The 18,517-nt window shown below is 34.8% G+C and overlaps 1 protein-coding gene across 2 annotated transcripts in view; it reads left to right on the top strand.

Annotated features, from left to right (window-relative positions):
- The window catches only part of LOC149543250 (structural maintenance of chromosomes protein 4-like), a 45,631-nt gene extending 29,183 nt beyond the window's left edge, over positions 1-16,448 (top strand). The window contains exons 5-21 of one of the 2 annotated variants that reach the window (XR_016355611.1): positions 10,156-10,216; positions 10,284-10,447; positions 10,802-10,838; positions 10,910-11,020; positions 11,122-11,256; positions 11,353-11,634; positions 11,813-11,881; positions 12,456-12,620; positions 12,708-12,913; positions 13,187-13,508; positions 13,698-14,383; positions 14,511-14,607; positions 14,722-14,838; positions 15,094-15,259; positions 15,327-15,438; positions 15,517-15,698; positions 15,807-16,448. Coding sequence is in view for 1 of the 2 variants with exons in the window: in XM_089798098.1 (XP_089654224.1) it covers positions 10,156-10,216; positions 10,284-10,447; positions 10,802-10,838; positions 10,910-11,020; positions 11,122-11,256; positions 11,353-11,634; positions 11,813-11,881; positions 12,456-12,620; positions 12,708-12,913; positions 13,187-13,508; positions 13,698-14,383; positions 14,511-14,607; positions 14,722-14,951; positions 15,094-15,259; positions 15,327-15,438; positions 15,517-15,698; positions 15,807-15,929 (3,148 nt within the window). In the remaining variant the exon portion in view is untranslated. Of the gene's footprint in view, positions 1-10,155; positions 10,217-10,283; positions 10,448-10,801; positions 10,839-10,909; positions 11,021-11,121; positions 11,257-11,352; positions 11,635-11,812; positions 11,882-12,455; positions 12,621-12,707; positions 12,914-13,186; positions 13,509-13,697; positions 14,384-14,510; positions 14,608-14,721; positions 14,952-15,093; positions 15,260-15,326; positions 15,439-15,516; positions 15,699-15,806 lie in introns of both variants that reach the window. The other variant, XM_089798098.1, reaches the window with a different exon arrangement.
- The last annotated feature ends 2,069 nt before the right edge of the window (positions 16,449-18,517 follow it).

The raw sequence follows: 18,517 nt of genomic DNA, 5'->3' as shown, positions 1-18,517 counted from the left end.
AACTTCTACCTTTTTCCTTCTTGTTTGCAACTCGCGTCTCCAAATTCGTGGTGCTCGTTTGCAACTCGTCCGACGTCACTGCAATGTTTATAACTTTATCGTCTGTGACTATAAACAAATTCGTTTGCGACATCACTCCAATGTTTATCGTCTGCGACATCACTGCAATGTTTATCGTCTGCGACCACGCGTCGTTTGCGACTTTCTTGAGCAAATTTGTATGCCAGCCATTGTCTGTGCGTCGTTTGCTGCAAAAACGTCGCTTTTGGCCGCTGCTATAGAATGAATGATGGGGTTTTAGGTCAAAACTCATACTAATAACTTATGAGTTATTACAATAAAGTATATGTTTTTTCTCGTCCGCAATTCGCAAAAGACAAAACTATCGCACTTTTTAGGTCATCGACTTTTTATTTTCGTTTTTTGGCTTTGATTTTGTTGGAGACGTTGAAAAATCAATGGCAGACTGCAGGAGACTTCAGTGCTCGCTTCTTGAGCATCCATTAAGTCTCCTGAAATGTTTCGGAGGCAGGAGACGAGTCCCAGTACTCGAGACGCGTCCTAGGGGTATGGAGATGGGTCTCCCGGTAATACTAGTAATTGATGAATATCATATGTTGATATTTTGGAGATCAATACTCTTAATATCGTATGTGATATTAAATTGTGGAAAACTTCTGAGATATCCTTAAATTCCTAATATTACCAATGGTGTAATATTTGTCTTGTGTTTATCCTCCCTTGCTAAGAGGGAGTGTTAATGTTTGGTAGCTTCTGTCGGATAACTCTATGGTTATCCATATAATTATATATGAGATATAATATTATGTGAGATATAAGCTTATTATTTGAGATATATATATATATATATATATATATATATATATATAACATAATTAAGTTTTTATTATTAACTATCTGTTTATTGAACAGACATGTCTATTCATTCACCCATGCTCAATATAAATGAGAGGATGTTGCATATGGAAAACATATACCATATACAGGCAATGCCATTACATTTGCAGCAGATCCTCGAAAACTTAACATTTATGTTTTGCTGTTTAGGTTTCTCTTGAATCTGCCCCTGATAGTTGGACAACAGTCCGAAATGGTCATTCCTTGGACGCTTGCACTTGACATGCTAGGTGCCTGATCCAGTGCCATTCATTTTGGCATTCTTCTTGTTGCAATTAAATGCCAAAGACTGGGGGTCTATTTCCTTAATGACAATCAATCTAATCTGATTCATGTAACTCCTTAGATGATTGCAACGTTGTCAATAAAGGCTGCAAATTCACTGATTGAAGGAAGATTTGAAAGGGACAATGTACTGAGGTTTCCTTTGCTATTTGTAATTCCTATAATAATTGGTTATTTCAGAAGTCTTCAATAAAGGGTGTAAGTGGTTGTTCATTCAGTTGATTTGTAAATTTCATTTTAGTATTCTGCCTATGGTTGAAAGATATTCATTTCTTTGTCAATGTATATATATATATATATATATATATATATATATATATATATATGTATATATATATATGTATGTATGTATGTATTGGGAAAAAATATTAAGCACAAACTATTAGGGAGGTGCATACATTCAAAACATTAAATAGTTTGCACTACCAATCTCATTATTAGAGTGTTTGTTGCCAAGTGTTTAACAAAATGCTAGAAACCCGGTTCGTGTGAAAAATTGATGTCCGATTTAGTTGTAACTAGTGGAGGGCTATTATAGTGGTATCAGAGTGGTTTCTATAGCTATCTTGTACGGTAGAAAATTCATTGTTATTTCAAATTTGCTGGGATTGACCAACACTCTTGCATTTTCTAGCCATGGATAGACACATGAGGACTAGTAGTTCTATGAGTTGATGGAGCAGTGTGGACTCGTGGAGAATAGCGAGAAAATAAATACCTTGAGGGAGAGCATGGACAAACTTAAGCTTCATCAACAGAGGTTGGCGACGAGCTTGTCGGATCTAAAGACAGTTGATAGGGCAACGAGGTATATGGTTTCCACTTTTAGAAGATTGGCACCGAGGATAGAGGGAAGAAGGCTTGAGTTCTCTCCTGTTGGCATTCAAAAGGCAAATGTACTTTTGTTTAATACAATGCCCACTAGTTTTGTCTGTAGTTCTGATGATGGACTTTCCACATAGAGACGTGTAAGTGCCACTGGTGGACAACAACATCGAGCGTCAACTAGTTGAGGATTCTAGAGTTGTTGCTGTGGATAGTGCAAGTGCTATTAGGGCAGCTGATTGTTCAGACTCTCTTGAGGAGGGGATTGTTATTGGAGATTTATATGTCAGCTGTCATAATGTTGCTCCAGGGTGGAGGCAACATCTTCTTCAAGAGGGGCCGATACATATATGGAGTTACCTAGTTATGATATTGGTGATTTGGGTGTTACAATGAAGTCAGACAATGTTGGATCATGCTCTAGCATTATTGATTCATAGATTGATGCTGAGTCGTGTGTAGAATCAAGTGATGTTAGTTGAGCATCTATTAGTAGATGTGGATACAGAGAGTATGGACACATTTGATGATTCATTTGATGATGCCATGAGCTGTATTGGGTATGATACCCCTTGCCAGTTATTGGGTGATGACTCTAAGGAGATCCCAGGATTAAGATTTACAAGGACTTTCTATTAAGGGAGAAGTAGAGTCATGTGAGGAGTTCGATACGACGACTTCCACTTCTCCAGAGGTGTTGGTTGAGATACCATGTAGTTGTATCTCGATTGTAGAGGTGTGCAAGGACGATAAAACACATGTGGTGAGTAGTACTGATTCAGTTTCCTATTATAGTGCTCACAGTGAGGCAGGGTGCTTGTAGAGGAGTCATGGGTTACAGAGGCATCATGTTGCTAGTTAGTAAGTGATGGTAACATCTCTTCATCTTTTGAGCATTATGATGCTATTCGTCAAATGTTAGCTACGTATGGTTGGGGTGCTTCTATGCCAAATAAGGACAGTGATAGTAGTCTTTCCCTAGCAAAGGTTCATGTGCTTCAAGAAGCTGTTAGGATCTTGAAGCATAATTATTCATGGTTAGTTGTTGACAGGGATTACCTTCTGGAGTGGGGTAGCACTTGTTATGAGTCATTATTAGGGAAAGAGGAGGAGGTGGTTGATCTCACCTTGGAGCTTGAGGTGATCATGGACTCTCTTTAGTGTACTCAGTTGGCTCTTTAGGAGTTACAATCACGGTTGAATGAGGTGACCGTGGAGTTGGAGTATGTTAGTCTAAACCAACTACAAATCCAGTTGGACATTGTGATGGTTGGTGGTGAGGTTGTTTCCATAGTTGGGGATGATGGATGTGATGATGTGGCCAACACATCCGTCCAGGATATGGGTGCAGTAAGTACATAAGATGTGAGCATTAGTTGAGGACTGTAGTGTGTTTCTTGTTGTGCCACGTTTTCAGAGGGATCAACTATAGATTGCTAGGGAGCAGGTTGATGCTTCCATATATAATTTCTACTGTTCCTGAGTCATTCATGGATTATTTGCTTGAGAGTTCAGATTTGCAGGAGGATTCATATAGAGTATTTGAGGGTACTCTCATTTAGGGCTCTTGTGCTATAGGTGATTGGTGGGGAAGATTGTAGGGACCTTGGCTCCAATGCTTTCCAACATGGATTTTGTGGTTGGCTTTGCCCAGGATCCTGCCCAACTAGTAGTTTGGAAACAAAGATTGGAGCAGTCCCTCGATTCCCAATTTGATATTAGTGAGCCCTTGACAGAGATTGGTAGTTTTTATCAGCATTCCATTGTGAGGAGTGCGCATCACTTCTATTTTGACCCACAAGTAGAGGATATGACTTCATGTTGGCGTGGGTTGGCTCTTGTTTCATACCATCCATTATGGGATAGTTTAGCACCATCTTTTGCAGATGAGATCAACAACTGCAAGGGCCATTTGCAGTACCTACACACCCAAAATAGTTTGGCAAAGGTTGGAGTTGGTGGTAGTGTTTGAGGTACCTATGGTTGTTACCATCTCCAAAGCGTAGTTGGGTGTGAGTGTCAATTTGATAGGGACTTAGATGTTGATAGAGTTTATATTTTAGTTGGATTGAGTTCCAACGAGTTATTACTGCCATCAATGCCTACATTAAGTTTCCAAATGATTCTGTCATTGATATCAGTTATTTGGGTGCTGATGCTATAAGAGTTGCTTATACACAAGAGGGATAGTACACACTTCTACCCTTGGGATCCAGGTGGATTATGATGTTCGTTTTGCTTCAGGATTGCTTGGGGACAAGAAATTTGAGGGAGGGAGTACTATAATGTCCCCATTTTCAGTAGGTTCCTGCAGTTGGCTTGATCAGTTCACCATTGCAACCCTTGTGAGCTGATAGTGGGATTTGAGGGTCTCAGTTGTGGGGTTATAGGCTTTCCAACAGCCTATGATGTGTTTTGGCTTTGTTTGAGGGACTTACTATTTATAGTAAGTCAATTGTTGGTTCCAATGAGCTCAGTTGAGTTAGAGAAGTTGAGTGATGCTCTCAGTTTTTATTTTAGGTTTCTAGTTTGGGCTCCAAGAATCTTGGAGGGAGCGTCTATTTATAGTAAGTCATCCCATCAGGTTTATTCATCGTCTTTCTTCATTAGGATCACTCTGGTGTTTTTAGATTTCAATTCTGATGCTTCTACAGTTGTTTTCATTTCACAAGACAAGTGAATTATTATTATTATTCATTTAAATATGCTGAAGGTGCTATTTCAGTTGGTGTTATATGTTGGTCACCTCAGTATCTTAGCTCTTTGGAACCGGGTTGAAAGTTTTAAATTGTGGGCACAAGAAACAATGACCTCATGTGTCAAAATATTATGTTATGGTGGAAAAGGTCATTTTTGGGAGCCAAAAGCAATTAATAAATTATATTATATTGGCACTTAATTATATTTTAATGTTGTGTTGAGGAGGCTTCTTAAGTGGAGTTCATTTGGGAAACTTGTGCCATTTGGAGATTATAAATATGAGTCCATTTGATGAGGAAAGCATCCGATTGAATATTATTTGCTTTTGTTGTCTTTGTGACATTTCCAAGTTTGAAGTTTTGTGCTTTTGCTGAGGTATAAGGGTTGAAGTCAGGAAGTGTGTTTCAATTCACAATTGAGGTATTGTGGATTGAATTCTGAAAATTATTCTAGTCTTCTATATCCGTACTGCTTGTTGCTTTGGAAGAAGTATTGAGCTAAGGGTTATGGTGATTGTTCTAATCTAAATTTGGGGACAATTGTTATTGGGAAATTTATCATTGGTGCCTAGAAAGTTGAAGTTCCTTGACACCATTATCAAACAAATGTTGGGTCTCTTTGCTCAAACTACTCCTTTTTAACACATGTTTTAATTCCTAATGATTTCTTATGAGTTTTGTGTGTATATTCCTCATTCATCAAATGTTAGCTTAGGATATTTTATCAAGACCAAAGAAAATTGTCTCCTATATGTGTTGCATAACTATGTATGGTCGTATTTATTGGGTTTACCTATCAACAAAAAAACTAGCAAGAGAAATTTTAGCAAAAGCTTTGTTGTTACTTTTCTTGTAGTGTAATAACATAGCTATATAAATTCAAATGGTTGATATTTCCAGCATATTGTTGTCATTTTATGGATGTATAACATCTTATTAAAAATCGTTATTTTCATTTTTGGTAGGGATTAAGTTTTTTTTGGTATTAGTTGTATTCAACTCTTATAAGTTGAAACAATTACATTTTCTATGACAAAACTATTTAATACAATAGATGTAATTTAACTTTGAATAATAGTTAAATTTGGATTTGGTTTGATAACAACCTATGATAATTATTCAATTTTTCAAGATTGTCCTTGAAATTCATAAACTAATAATAGACCACAAACTATGTAACAAATTGTAAACAATAGGCATACATAATTTAAAGTATTTAGCCTACAATCTTGTGTGCCTAGCATATGTTTGTATTAATTCAACACATGCCTAGCAAGGCCATTACAATTGCGATATCTGGTTGGATGCGTTTGATGGATAATTATTGACGTGGTATTTATAGAACTAAGGCTTACAACAATAGAGAGAATGACTCCATTGAGTGGTACAAGAATATTGTAGTACTAAATCTATTTCATTGTTGTAAACTGATACTCGTAGCAATCCTACCTATACTATTGGATAAGAGCTTTACATGACTGCATGTTGTTTATTGACCTCTTCAATACAATAACCTCGAGAGGGAAACTATCATGGAAATTAAGTAATTATTACTATAGTTATGTAACTTATGTTGGATAATGGTATGTTTATGTACAAATCATGGCTAAGGCAGTTTACATACTTCAAATATGGGAAATATTAGATGTAGTGCTATGTGGAGTAGATATCAAGATGCATGTAGTAATGGCCACTTGAGAAATTCTATTGAAATGGCAGTAGGTGTAATAAATTCCATTAATATCAATTTATTGTACTTGCTTAATGAAGACATGCTTTATGGTTCTAGATGGAATTTGGGCATTGGGAGAAGGGACTTTATATGACTGCATGATACTTATTGATCCCTCGAGTAGAGAACACTCAATAATAAACCCAATTTATTAATTTCAAGAAGAAATTCCTTACTATGGGTTTGTATGTGAAGCAAGTTAGTGTTGCATAATAAGCATATCCCCTATGTTGATAAGACCAGCATTAAGAAAAATAAGTTGGTTTATGTATAATATTGAGTAGACTTCGATTGAAGACCTTGGTATCCTTGGTAGGTAATTGTAAGAGTTTTGGGAAGCTTGCATTGAATTAGAATCGATATCAGTAAGAGGTCATTCACTTGAGACATTTGCATGTTTGAAAGCATCTTTCAAAGCCATCTTGCCTCACATGTTGGTATAACAAATTGTCAATACTTCGCTTCTATCATGCCTCACATGTTGGTATAACAAATTGTCAATACTTCGCTTCTATTAAGGAAAGAGCTACCGCCTATGGCTTCTTACTGGTCCATGTGATTGCACTTGAATTAAGAAAACATATCTAGAAGTAGATTTCCTATCATCAACATAACCTGCCCAATCTAGATATGTGAACCTAATTGGTTTAAAATCTTTGTGTTTGTTGTACAAAATGCCAAAGTTAAGTATCTCGTTCATATATCTCAACAACCTCTTTGTTGCAACACAATATTCTAGCTTGGGTGTTGTCATCAAGCTTACCCGGGATGCAGCCCTAGGCCTACTCGAATTGTCCCAAAAAGAGGATGTCCAGGGTACATGGAGATGCCTTAGAGACATACTCTAATAGAACCATAGTATTAACATTTGAATTTTGACAATTTGTTTGACTTTGAATCTCATTTGAGCTCTCAATTTGTGTTATTTATCAGAAATGTTATACATTAAGCTTATATACTGCAGTTTTATCAACATTTTCATACGAGTATTTAAAATTACTCTATATATTTAAATTTTTAAAATTCTATATAGCTATCCCCTTTGTCATCCCCTAGCCATCTCCAAAAAGGGCTCGAAAATTGTTGGCAAGGAAACATGTTCCCTTGGCATGACAACTTAGGCTGACATAGGTTGTCATGAATCTAGAAATGTAACTCATACCATAACTCAAACTGGGCTTAGTGGCTGTTAGATATGTAAGACTACCCACTAGTTTCCTGAGTGTTGACTCATTAATAATCTTTTATTCTATTTTGGCTAAAAGTTTCAGCCCTTCCTCCATATGTGTAGATAAGATTTTGCAATCTGCTATTCTGAACTTGTTGATAAAACCTTTGGCATATTTAGATTGGGAAATAAAATATTGTGGCATATGTGCTCAAACCTCTACACCTTGGCAGTAATTTCTGTGAATGTTAGCCATAATAGAAGAGCTAATTGTGGCCTTGCTTTTGCCTCTAGATGTTCTCCCCTTGTTCATTACATCATCTTGAACAGCGCCGATAAGTTCCTCCCACCACTATGTTCTCTTTTTAGAAAGTGTTCCATCTAAATCAGCATGGCCATCATGACTTGGGATACATCTCTCTGTCATCTGTATGCTGATCTAGGTTCTCCTGACAAAAATCTTCACGTATTGTTACCTCTTGGAAAATTCCACAAGCCCAAAATGAGATTCAAGATCAAATCCATTCGCTCTTGTGGCGGAGCTAGTGGAAAATGAAAACCCGAATCTCTAATCCTTATCTCGGAAGACAACTGAAAGGCCCAACTTATTCATCAACTGCAACATCCCTATTGAATGTTAAGCAATCAAAATCAACATCGTTAACTTCTAGGTTTATTAATGTCATTGTACCCGCTAAGTATCAAGTTTTAACTCTTCAAGACTAGTTTGTTTCTCTTTGCATCTGGAAACCAAACATATTCAATAGAACTGAAAACCTTAAGATGGCTCACCTTTGATTTCTGCCCAAACTAAGCTTCCTCTAGGGTCTTCTCCTTCATTGACCATGTTAAAGAGAGATGATGAATTGTAGTGCAACTGCCACAACACAACTTTTTGGGACCACTCTGGTTCTCCAACATCCACCAAGCTATCTTTGGAATAGTATGGTTCCTTATTAACAACTCGATTCTATTGTGGAGTATTAAGTCACACGGTTCGAATTAGAGTTCAAGTTGATCAATCATAAAATTTGGATGGAATTCAGCAAGGGTAAAAAAAAATCGCTAGTAAATTTATTTAATTTTAAATATAAGTAATATATCCACAAAATTGTCAAAATAGTTGCTAAATAATTAAACTAAACAGCTCAATATTATATTAAATATCATAAAAGTTGGATGAAGTTTGAAAAGGGTAAAAGTTTGCTGAAATTCAAATTTCGTCCTGTGACTTAGGTGGAGTATAAGGTGTTGTCAATTGATGTTTGATACCATGTTTAGCGCAAAAATATGGGAATTCATTTGAATAGAACTCCCACCTAAGATTTTTGATGTGACATCCTTGCTTTTTCTTGACTAAGGGCATGAACTTAAGAAATTCCTAAAATGCATAGAATTTTGATTTCCTGAAAAACACCCATTTTCCTACTGAAATCATTAAACAAGAGGAAAACCTGGCACTAGTGACCCATGTTGTATTCATTGGTCTACAAACATCTGCATGAACCAATTGTAAGACTCTCAAAACTCTCCTGGCCTTGCAATTTGAAAGGAGATTTGTGTTGCTTTTATACTTTGTAAGCTCCACAAACACCCTATATCTATTTCTGTATTTCAATCAAACCTTCTCCCAATATTCTCTTGAGCCAACTAAAAATATAAGATGAATTGAGATGCTTATAAAACAACTTTTACCAAAAGTATTAAAGAATATTCATCATTATAAATGAAATATTACAATATTGCTTTAATACTTCTGTCCCAAAAACTTGGGTGGACTATAGATGTCTCATGATATACTTTTTTGGTGAATAACGGTGAAGATTTATTCAAGGCAGTGAAAATCAACCCAAAATGTTCAAATTGAACACATTATCGCTTGATTGAATGGTGAAGATTCCAGGCACATGAGAACCACTCCACTCTGTTCCCCATTGTATACAGATGCAGAAGAGATTTCAATTCCATATTAGAAAGAAGTACGTCATCTTGATGCATCATACACCATACAAAAAAATGATTATTTAGACAAAGCAGTGTGACATAATGCACACCATCCTTTATGCTGTACAGATGCAGTGGTATATTAAGTTCTTAAAGAGAACAAATTATCTTGACCCATGAACAGTATGGGATAGTAAAAAAATATTCTTGGCAAATGGGGATCAACCCAAGCCATTCCATATGATATAATGGTGTAGTCTCATGATCAGTTCCTAAGGAGCACACTTACTGTTTTAAGTAATCATAAATATTCGTTGCATATTGATATACTTCAATAGGTTAAATTAATCAATCCTGCACTTGCAACAATCAATCATCAGTTAGCACGATGATTGATTATGTGGTTCAATCCCAAATTGTTGATCTGTAAAATGACTAAAATCATAACAGATTTTCTCAAAAAAATCCTCCTACTATATTAACTGTGGAAGCCTTAAATCCTTAACAATTAAAACTATCTTATCATAAATAAGCCCTTACTAATAACCAAACTCTGATATATACCGCTTTGTACCATTTTGCAGATTCATAGTGATGCAGAATCGAGTAGCTGCTAAAGTTAAAGAACCTCAAGAGCTAACCAAGGTAGCCCTCTTTTAAGACTGCACTCTATTTGCTGACCTTTGCATGTCTAATGATTTGGGATTTGTAGCATCTTGAACTTGTGATTGGAACCATCCACTACCAAGAGAAGATTAAAGAGGCTGATCAGGAAATTGTCAAACAAACTACTGAGTTAGATTGTATGCAAGAGAGTTTGAGTGAGATAGAATTGAAGAGGAAACAGCTCAACCCTGAGGTTGAAAAATGGAATATGTGAGCACAATCTTAATCCATTGAGCAGATTTTTTTTTTTTATGGAAGACTTTAAGGGGTTTTATGCAATTGATTGAAAACCTTTTTTTAAAATTAAATTTGCCAAGCGCTAAAATTTTCCTAAAGGATGCTCATTGTTACCTCGTATGTTATCTAGTTCAAATATTTTTACCCAGTGCTACAAATACTCATAGCAAGTTAAATTTTCTCATAAATTTCATATATAATTTTTTATTTTTATAACCAAATGTAAAGGTTACTCAGCTATAATATGCTCAATGAACATTTCATTGTGACAATTAAGAACAGTCTATTGAAAAGTCCAGCTATGTTCTGATACCCTCATATTCTCAGGTTTACAAAAAAATGGCATCAATTTTCTCAGTTAAAGGTATGAGCTTTATCTATAGATGAATGCAATTGTGTTGCTTCCCCTGCTCGCAACTTACTTTTCTGGAGCAGGCACTGTTTCTCAGAAACCAAGAGAGATCTCTACGTGCAAGACTGCAAATATGCAGAGAACGGAAGGAACATGGGATGCAAGAACTCAGTCAAATTCAAAGCGAACTAAATGTATACAATATTTCTTCTTCTATTGTCTTTTAATGAATTTGATATATCATACAGGAAGAAATGGCATGAAGTCGTATGTTTTGTTTAACATTCTTCATCAGTCTTTGCAAGGGTTGTTGACAAATTTGAATCTTGAGCGCACACAATTGAAAGTGGTCCTGCAAGATTGTCAGAAGAAATACAAAAGCGCCCAAAAGCATTATGATTTGCAGAGAACCAGAATGATCAAAGAAGAGGTATACAGTATAAATTATAGAAGTTTGAATGTTTCTTATGTGGATGTTGAAGGGATTAAGATTCATTATCAATAACTTGTGATTTCACCCTTGCAGGTTCAATTAAAAGAAGCTGAAAGGGAGGCTGTTCTGCAGGAAGATCATTATCAGAAGGAAGAGATAACCCTTCAGACACGTCAGAAAGATATCCAAAATGAGTTGGATTTTCTTTTTAAGAATGTTAATGAGCTTGAAAGAAAGAAACACAAGATTTGTCAGGATAAGGAAGAGGCAGAGAAGGAAAAATTCTCTCTTTTAAGTCCAGAAGATAAAGTCTTGCAAACAGACAATTTGACTGACCAAGAAGTCCTTCTTACCATGAAGATCACTAGACTGCAGGCATGTGGCATTCTCATATTGACAACCATAATGATAATATAATAAATGCACAATTCAAATGCTCCCAGTTACAACAATTTTCTCAGGAACTTTCCTCCAAGGAACAAGCAACTATAGAAAAAGGGTATTTTAAAGAAGAGAATAACTCGTGTGAATGTCTTGTGCTGAATCTTTGCAGGAAAAACTAAACATGTCAACCGAAAAGAGCAGATACAACAATTCACGAGCCTCACAGTTAACAGTGGAGGTAACTTTTATTTGCTTTGTTAAAAGGATGCTTCAGAAGCTAGGAACCTATAGCTAGCTGCTTTCTAATATAATGCAGGCATTGTTTCCCAAGGAGGATATATTTGCTCAAGTGTTTTGCTTACATTTATTTTTGCCATGCAAGTTATGTCATTCCATGTCGGGGATGACCATGCTTATTAATCCTCTAATAGTTTTTTTCAAGAGAAGTCATCAAATTGAAAGCCAATTGCCGGATCCAATTTGGAATTATTGAAACAATTTGCATCCCGAGAACAAATTGAAATGCTACTGAAAACAATAGACAATAAATTTTTTCATGTTCTGTGCTGCATAATTTTAGGCTTGATGTTGTCAATGCTATGCTTCAGTTTGTCTTGAATAGGCACAGCTTTGTCAATCATCACTGTCATCTGAGAAAACCAGTCTACTTGTAAACAAGGATTTCAAGATTGTACTTCTGTAGCCTTCGCAAAAGTCTTACAAGAAGCACTTGATATTTTCTCTTCTCAAAACTACAAAAAATTAACTGATTTCTTAGTAAAACCTTCTGATACTAGAAATTCAACTTTCAGATGGAAAATTCAAAGCAGGAGCTGGAAGAACTGCTTAAACTTGAAGAAGACCAAGAAAGAATGTTCTCAGCCACAAAGAGTAAATTGTCTCTGTTGCGCAAAGAAATTGATTTGTTAAGTGGGCAGAGTATACCTAGGCTGAGAGAAGAGATTAGCAACAATGAAGTAAGAATACTGTTGTGTTTAAATCTTTCAAGGGATTAATTGAACTGTAGGCTTCAAGAATTATGATAGAAAAATTATTTTCTACAGGTCGAAATGAAGCGTTTGATAAAAAAGTTACAAGACATTCAAAATCAGCCTAATAAGTTGTCAAAAGAAGATGAGGCAGCAAATGTTCTTGCCCAAAAGTTGAAAGGAAAACTACATGGAAGGATCACAGATTTAGCTACAGTTAGTAACCATTTAGCAAAAGCAACAAACTCCATTCTGTGTCATCTTACAAATCCAGCAACTACGTAAGATTAATTGAAAATTCTTGCTAATATTATTATCTTAATGCTACTAGATCACAATTTTAATACTGACTAACAAAAATTCCTTTCCTTATAAGTTAATATTGACTGACATTTGAACTTATTGTATCTGGCAGATTTCAAAATTTTATTACTGACAGACACTTCAGTTTATTGCGTTTGGTAGATTATAAGTTATATTTGAGAAATTGAAAGCATAAATATAAATAATTTATTTTATACTAGATAGTATATACCGCTTGCATTTATGTGCAGATATATAGTTGATGACAGAGACACTGCAAATATAGTTATCTCATATTTTCAGGAAAAGCACATTGGCATTGCAACATGCGAGATACTATCTGAGTTACATCGGAAATTTAACTGCCCGAATCCTTGTGAAGTTGGATCATATGTTAGGCCAATTTTGCAAGATTTCCAGTGTTCAGAAAACTATCAACCCATCTTTCAAAAATATTTTGGAAGTTGGTGTGCAGCAAAAGATCTTTGTGCTGCTACTTCATACTTTAAGAGGAAGCAAAGTTACTCAGAGACATACAATGTTGTAACAGAAGATGGGGACATCTTCAAAAAAGTACATATAGACCTTGCTAATTCCCTGATTTAACTGTCTAAATGTATATATTTATCATTTTTGAATGTATATATATTTTTATATTTGAATAACCTTCACCTGATTTCAATTTTATTAGGAATTTGAGATTTTTCAACTATGTTTGTAGTTTGGAAAACTATGAATGAAGTTTCGGTTGATCTTTTGCAGGATGGTGAAGTGATTTCTGCAAGCCAGGGCCTCAGAGGGAGAGTAGCATTTAAAACTATCAATGATATTTCTAACCAAAATGAATCAAACAACATCTTGATATGGGAGGAGGCCATAAAAATGAAGATTAAACTGAAAGATGAATTGGAGGCAAGTCTAACAATGCTGCTAACCAAATTGGAAGTATTGAAATCTCAAGAACAAGAATTTTCTGACCAAATTCAGAAAATAGACAAAAGTACAAAGTTTCATAAGAATTCTAATGCAGCATCTATTAGAATGAAGCTTGAAAAGCAGCAAATTGAACTACATACCATCCAGAAGACAATTAAAGATGTTTGTGTTGATCACAAACTTCAAAATGAAATTGAAGAGTTTGAACAGAAGAGAAAGAATCTAAAAGCCAAAATGGAAGCATCTGAAAAATTTCTGTCATGTAATCCTCAACTGTTCGAAGTAAATGAAAGAATTAGGCAACTTGAGGATGAAATTAAATCATGTACTAGTGAGATCAGGAAGAATGTATCTTCTATAAAGATATTAAAAAATCAGTTAGAAGCATTAAGATCTAGAGATAAGTATATGCTATCACTCTCAGAAAAGTTATCAGCCCTTGCATCACAAAGAGAGAATTTTCTACATGTTAAGGAGCAAGTTCAACAAGCAGGACTTGAGAAGTCTTTAAGGCGAGTCACTGCCATGTTCAAATGATATCAGTCTATATTATTTTACTGGCAAAATTAGTTAGTCTTCTAAGATATGGTTTACACTTTAGATGTGATGTATAATTCAAATCTGGAACTATACATGCAGAAAGTCAGATATGGAAAGAGCAGAATCAAACATTGCTGGAATTGAAACAAAGATTGTGGAGCATGGGAAAGAAGAGAAGAAACTGAGGTCAATGGAGGTAATTCTGGTACTTGTTTTACTTAACCAATATGAAATTTGCAATGGTGTTATTTTACAGATTTAGTTCTTATTTTCTTAAAAATGAAACCTTATAAATTGAAATATGTGATAGGTTTGCAAAAAGAATGAGTTGAATGGGTTGATAGCATCTGAAACAACAACAGAGGAACAATTAGGAAAGGTCCTTTTTGCATTGAGAGATGGTTGTGATCCCCAATTCTGCAAAAAAGTATGTCATGAGCCTTCTAGTCCATCTTCTTTGCAAGCACTTGCAAGTGAAGGTGAAGATGAGGAAGGCTTGGTCTTGGCCCAAGAGGAGATGTCCTTGAATGAAATCAGAAGGCAATATTTGATTTAGCATTTCTATAGAACTTTATTTCATGGATTATGGTGAATGGTCACATGACTAGGATACTTTCAAATGGTCTTCACATCATTTATAAATATCCTATTCACCGTTTCTCACATGTACCTATTTTACCAGGAGCATTTGTGCAGATGTTCTAGAAGAAGATGTCAAATACAGAAAGAATGAATCTTACTTCTTGAAGGAACTTGATCGGCTTAGTCAGTTGATTGAGTCACACCGAAGTCACAAGGAAAAGCTAGAAAATGAGAGGTTTCATGTTTTTCGAGAATCTATTAAGAAGGTTAGTGACAATGGATGCTTCAACTGCATTCATTTTATGTTCCATACTAACAATGTTTTTTCTGTAGCTGAACAACACGCTGTCATATATATATCGAAGTCTTACACAACATGGAGATGCATATCTCTCCTTCACAGATGAAAAATGTTTACTGTTCTGTGATGGAGTGAATCTACAAGGTAAGGATCTAATTTGAAATTATTATATGGCTCATTTTGCAACTGTATAAAACACGCTAGATGATTAGTTGCCATCAGTCCGTCCAGATAGACATAAGTGGCGCAACTTCAACTTTCTATCTGGTGGACAACAAGCCCTGGCATCTTTAGCCCTTTCCTTCAGTTTGCAAACAATGTTTCCTTCACCATTCTATTTCTTTGACGAGATTGATGCTGCTCTGGATACAAAAAATGCCCAGCTTGTTGCAGAATATATCAAGGTGATTCCACCTCTGTTCCACATGCATTTCAATGGAATACTTTTTGCATTTGTTACAAACAAGTTGTGCGTGCTTTCACTGACCATTTTTGCATTTTGCAAACTTTAGAATCAAACTTCTGCTCAATACATAGTGGTTTCACATCGACCTCAGCTATATGAGCTTGCCACATCTTTGGTAGGAGTCTATCATTACAGTGGTGCCTCTACATGTATAACTGTCAACATTTAAAATCCTTGGATAAATATGTTACATCTGTGGATGCCATGTATCTGTGTACAGTTGATATTGTTGTTCCATACATTGAGAACCGAAGTGGAAGAGATGTGACAAGGTAAACTTGAATGTGCTAGGAGGAATTATAGTAATCACCGTCGACATTCTTTTCTTCGAAAAATAGTGGTTATTTACACTGTAAATTTGTGCACATCAGCGACGAGGCTTATTTTGAAAAATTCAATACAAATCACATGCAGAGCAGATTCCTCTTGATTTTATCTCGATTCAAAGACAATATTATGTTTGAGTGTCTTGTAGGTTCATGCACCAAGGATCATCTGTCAGCAAGGGCTTATCTTCTATAATGGCTGTTTGCACATATTAGATTCATGGAGTCCTTAGGAGCATACGGGTTGCAGCGTGTATATGCAAAACTTTTGTAATTATAGAATTTTATTACAGTTGTATTTTGGTTTGTGTACGTGGAAACGATGCATTTCATTTTATGTGACATATGGTTCGTATACTAAACTACGCCTTGCCCCTCACCCGCAATTTTGTATACAAGTGAATGTGAATTTCCACATAATAGATTAATCATATGTGAATTTCCACATAATAGATTAATCATCTTCACTTGGATCGGTTTATCCACTGTCCCCAAAATTAAGTTTAAGATGTTGACTTATGGGCAGGAATTATTTTTTAAGAATTTGGTTTGAGGATTTACAAGAACTATTAAATATTTTCCTTTAAATTTTACTAATAAGCAATATTTTGTTTTCCAGTTATACAACTATTAACAACATATTATTTCTTATTCAAGAATTAAACATAAATATAAGATCATATCAAAGGTTTAATTCATAGTTTGAAAATTGGATAAAATATTTTGAAGAATTGGGTCTTAATAAAAAAAGTTCAAACAAACTTTTGAAACATATATAATGAAATTGTCTTTCTATTACATGTTATAATGTCACTAAGAATCACACCTTATTAGGTAGCAATGAGTACACTGAAGAGACATTGAAAATTGGTTAGAGATACAATTTTTTTGGTATATTATGTTGCATATATTTGTGCAATTAATAAGAATAGTTAGATGGCTATTTAATCAATGCTCAATTGCCAATAACCACAATCCTAATCCTACAAAAGGGCATAACCCAAAATTTAAACACAACTCAAGTGTAATCATGACATAGATCTAAATCATTATCCTAGCTCTTAACAATAATAAATACCATAACTTTGACCAAATGCTAAGTCTAATGTCAATTGTAAGCATAACCCTAGCCTTAATAAAAATCCTAACCCTAACCATAGTAATAACCATGAAATAATCGCTTAACTATAATCTTATACTAAACCTTATTGATAACCCTAACCCTAAGCTTAACTATAATCTTAATCGTGATCGAAGGGTTAAACCCTAATCCTAAATAGGATGATAACATAAACTCTAAACCCAACCATAACCCTACCCATGACATAAATCTTAACTCTTCCACTAAATGAACTTATACTTAAAAAAAATAAATATTATAATTATTTCTATAATGAAAAAAAAAATATTTTTAAAATAGCATATATTGTTTCAAATTATACAATATTCTTGAATTTGAGTTCTTACATTTCAATTAAAAATAAATAATATATTAATGCTATTGAAATATTTTAAAACAAGTAAATAGTGAGAATCAAATTAAATCAGATTTTCTATAATTGTATTACAAATATAACATATAAAAAATGAAATTAATGTTCAATATTTCTTAATTATTACATTGCTATATATATATATATATATATATATATATATATATATATATATATATATATATATATATATATATATATATATATATATATATATATATATAGCTAGAGTCGGATGGCGCATTCGTTGTGCATGGCTTGCCTAATGTTTCCCCTCCCTTGTCCTCTCAAACCAAAAAGTCCTTTAGCAAGGCTGTATCTAGGGCTACTCTGGCGGTGTCAGTTGACGGTAGGTTTATTTCTTCTTGTGGAGATGGAGGTTCCAATCCATAAGGTATGAACTCTAGCATTGCTCTTTGCTCTATCTCAGTTTCGCGTAATGATTCTATGATTAATGAAATTGCTTTGGAAAAAAATATGCTTAAAGATATTGCTATCTTCTTTGCTTCTGTTGACATTGATAAAGGCCTTGCTTGAAAATTCATGGGTGATTGGTTTTATAATTTATGGAATTTAAAGCTAGGGTTTTGTATCTCTTTTTGTCGACAAATACACAAGGGTTTATTTGTTATATTTTTTAACAACCATGAAACTTAGGGTGTTGTTCTTAAAAGACAATATTGGTCTGTTAGGAAGACTTCCTTTCGTGCCCTAAGTTGGACTCTAGAAGCTAATCATGAAGAAATTCTAGCATTATTGTGCCTTAGGTGTATTTTGCTAAAAAACGTTCTGCACTTTCTGTGGCACTTCATTCCCCAAATTGTGGAACCAATTGGTAGTCATTTGGATAGATGATTCTTCTAGACTTGTCCCTCATCTGGATGCTAGGATTCTCATCTCAATTAAACCTAGGATTGACATCCCTAGCTCCCTTAACC

The sequence above is a fragment of the Cupressus sempervirens genome, chromosome 8, assembly GCF_028749045.1.
Source record: "Cupressus sempervirens isolate cs-2001-9-10 chromosome 8, ASM2874904v1, whole genome shotgun sequence".
Taxonomy (NCBI): Eukaryota; Viridiplantae; Streptophyta; class Pinopsida; order Cupressales; family Cupressaceae; genus Cupressus; species Cupressus sempervirens.
Note: the sequence above shows the minus strand (reverse complement) of the source record. Positions and strands in the feature narration are given on the sequence as shown.